At 53.0% G+C, this 3,622-nt stretch overlaps 1 protein-coding gene across 1 annotated transcript; it reads right to left on the minus strand.

The window, feature by feature from the left end:
* Positions 1 to 538: 538 nt before the first annotated feature.
* STEHIDRAFT_48615 (ribonuclease H-like protein) lies at positions 539 to 1,276 on the minus strand (the record flags this gene model as incomplete). Its single annotated transcript, XM_007299218.1, has 1 exon — positions 539 to 1,276. A coding segment is annotated over one exon (738 nt), but the record flags the coding sequence as incomplete, so codon positions are not given.
* Between the last annotated feature and the right edge of the window lie 2,346 nt (positions 1,277 to 3,622).

Below are 3,622 nucleotides of genomic sequence, written 5' to 3' on the forward strand. Positions count from 1 at the left end.
GGACAGCTTTAGCCATGAGAAAATGTATCAATTCGGCTCCCCCTTCCCGACATAGTCTAGCCAGGATACCAGCTTCGTCACCGGGAGCTACCGAAGGTTCGCCGTGGCCAGAGGTGTTTGGCTCAGAACTAGGTCCGGGAACCTGATTCTGATCATTTGACTCTTGTCCTGCCGAGGAGCGACCTGGCTGAGGACCTTGAGCACGCCTCTGAGCACCCTTCGTAGGTGGCTCTATCTGTTGTTCGGTAGGCAAAGGTCCTTTGCCACCGGTAAGACGAGTGGGGGCTCTCCGCTCACGACCTGAACGCCTAGGCTCTGGTAAGGGAGCAGGCGGTTCATTCCGGGGTTGTGGCGGCGGACTCGGATCACGCTGTGGTGCAGCGGGCGGTGCAACGTCTTGCTCCGGATCCGGTCTCCTTTCAGGAGGATAGTGTTGATGAGGCGGAACATCGCCGTCATCATCGGGTGGGATGGTGGGTTGTGGATCTTTCCGACGAGGAAGTCGGTTAGACCTGTGTCTGTTTGACTCAGAGCACCGAGGAAAGAGGTTCTCATCAAACAGCGCATGTGCTGCGGTAAACATTGAATTGTTTTCCCGCATGAAAATGTTGCCGTGTCCACCGTCTGAAGTTCCGAGGTATGTCATTAGTTCTGACTTAGGCGCGAGTTTATTCTTGCGAACATCCTCGTGTAAAAACACATAAGCGCCACAGCCAAGAACACGCAAGTGGTCAATGCGCGGAACTGAGCCATGAAGTGCCTCGTATGGAGTTTTCCACTCAAGACGGCGGATAGGTGTACGATTATACACATGTACCGCGTGGTTGATAGAGAATTCCCACCAGGATTCAGGGAGACACGCTTGAAAGCGCATGGTCTCACCTTTGTCCACAGTTGTACGGATGAACCGTTCGGCATGTCCGGACTGTTGGTGAATGTAGGGAGCGGAATAGAGTGCCTTTATACCTTTGTCCTTGAAGAATTCATCGAGTTTCCCCGACCTGTATTCACCTCCACCGTCAGACATCCAGTTGAGTATTTTATAACTCGGAAACTGGCGTTCAACCATCGCAATAAATTGCTTTATCGCGTTAAAGGCTGCGTCTTTGGTTTTAAGGTGGGTGTTCCAGCCATATGACGTGCAATTGTCGAAGAAGACGATTGTGTACTTGTACTTGTGGTACGACGTCACAGGGAATTCTTTCAAGTCCGAGTGTATTGTCTCGAAAGGCTTTTCAGCCCGACGACCGGTTGACGAGAATGGACGCAGATGCATCTTTCCCTTGGCACAACCTTCGCAAAGATCCTCTTTGTCTGGCACGACGAATGGTGGTGAGCCTTCCGTGTGCTTTCTCAGTTGCCTGAGTACTTCGCGCGAGGGGTGACCCAAGCGGCGATGCATGGTAGTATGATCTACCGAGTAAGCAATGGCATTGCGTACTAGGGGTTGCGGCGAATAGTCGTGTAAGACATATATCGTGTCAAACAGGAGTCTGGGTTCGAAAGAGAGAAACAACTTGTCTTTGTCCCAGAACGTCACTGAATGAGCATCACCCTGAACAGTTTTGCCATCTTGAAGGAAGCGACCTTGCGCAATTAAGCGCGCAGTGCATTCTTTCATGTAGAAAACAGGTGCGAGTCTCGCAACCTGTATCTCATCATCGTCTGCGTCTTTGAAATGGACTAAGACAGTGCCGACACCTGTGATGAAGGCAACTGCCGTTGCAGTGCGGACTGTGATTTTCTGTTCCAGCTCATGGAACTCAATGAAATCGTTTAAGTCGAACGTGGTGTGTTCAGAGCAACCGGAGTCGTTCATCCACGTCTTTTCATTGGTTTTTCCATGGCGATGACCTTTTCCCTTACATTTCGGACAAGCGGCAAAGTTTAGATGATGCGCACACAAGTCATGCGAAATATATTTAACATCAATACGAAAATTGTACATGCGCGTCAAAATGTCCGACGATAAAACCGATCGATTACATACGCGTTTCTCTGCGACCGAGGAGGGCGAGTTAGCACAATTCGCATGATGATGGGAAGAAGGTACTGACCCCATGTTCCCCAAAATTCCAGCGATGTCAGCGATCTCCGCGTCCAAGTCCAAAGTCATCGGCTCATCCGGATCTCCGAGAGAGACCGGAGTGTCGAACAATGGAGGGAACGCAGGAGAGGGCGGCAACTCGCCGAAGTCCTCGTATCCGAAGGTAGAGGGGTGAGGAGGGGTAGGAGCAGTGATGCCGTTCTCCGCGTCCGGAGCGGGAGCAATGCGATCCGCGAGGGTACACATGCGCTTCTGGGACGGACCAGCGTCGCCTTCATCGTCGCTTTCGACCTCCGAGATATGGCCGCAGGGTTCGAGGGCGCGGATAACGTCAGGCGTCGCTTTGACACCGAGTTCATGCGCAAGCTCGATACCCTTCTTCGCCTTAATGCGAAGAGAGGCATTAGAGGGACGGTGAGCGGGATGTTTGGAATGACGGCGAACATCATGAGTGGATGGGTCGAGGTCGGTGCGAGGAGGGCCGAAGGTGAGAACCTCGTTAATGGGAGCGAACTGGAGAGAGTTCTGCGTATTGCCGTCAATCTTCGTCATTGCTGTCCGAGTCGACGACGGCGGCATTGTTCCCATTCTGGCCCTTGCCCTTCTTGCCACGCTTACGCTTCTTCTTTCCGTTCGAATCTCCCTGGTTGCCGTTGTTGCCCGAATTCCCCTGCTGCTGCTGCTGGTTACGACCGCGCTGCTGCTGGTTATTACCACACTGCTGCTGCTGGTTGTTACCGCGCTGCTGCTGGGAGAAGTTGGGGTCGTTCTGCTTGCGCTTCACAGCGGACAACTTGTTGGCAGTAGCAGGTTCAGCGGACTTGCCGGTACCGATGAAATCGTTGACCGCGGCAGTGCGAACCTGCTCAGCGGACATCGAAATGATGTCGCTGGCGCCCATCTGAGAGAAGTTAGACAGGACGTTCTTGTAACGGGGAGGGAGTTTGGAAAGAATGATCATGGCGATAAGGTGCTCGGGGACTTCGACTTTACGGAGTTTAAGACGGTTGAAGAGCATCGTGATCTTGTCGATCGCGGAATCCGGGTTGGAATTCCCAGGGATCTGCTGCTTCATCGCGTCAGAAAAGTCGTTGAAGACAGTTCCGAGGGTCATGACGTCGAACTTCTTCTTCAGAAGCGCCATGAGCTCTGTCGCAGTAGTGTACTGGTCCTTGATCGACTCACGAAGAGTCGGATCGAGGCGGAGCGCGATGGACCCCTTGGCTTTGGTGTCGTCAACGACCCACTCGTGGATCGCCTTGCGATCAAGGGCGAGATCGGCGTCTGCAGAATCCTTGGGGTTTGGTTCGTTAAGAATCCAACTGAGACCGGAAGCGTCGAGGAACGATCCGATCTCCCCCTTCCACGCCGGATAGTCGCGGATGCTGGAGAGAGTGGTGGGAACAGCGGTGTAGAGCGCAGAAGACATGTTTACTGGAGTAAATCGACAGAAAACAAGTCAGCATGGGTTCTCTAACGCATGTGATGAGAGAGTAAAATGGCATAGTTCTGCCTTTACTCATAGCGACGAGCCGCGACTTTCGTCTGGCGAGGCTGTCGACTACGACGTCAGCA

The sequence above is a fragment of the Stereum hirsutum genome (assembly GCF_000264905.1).
Source record: "Stereum hirsutum FP-91666 SS1 unplaced genomic scaffold STEHIscaffold_2, whole genome shotgun sequence".
NCBI lineage: Eukaryota > Fungi > Basidiomycota > Agaricomycetes > Russulales > Stereaceae > Stereum > Stereum hirsutum.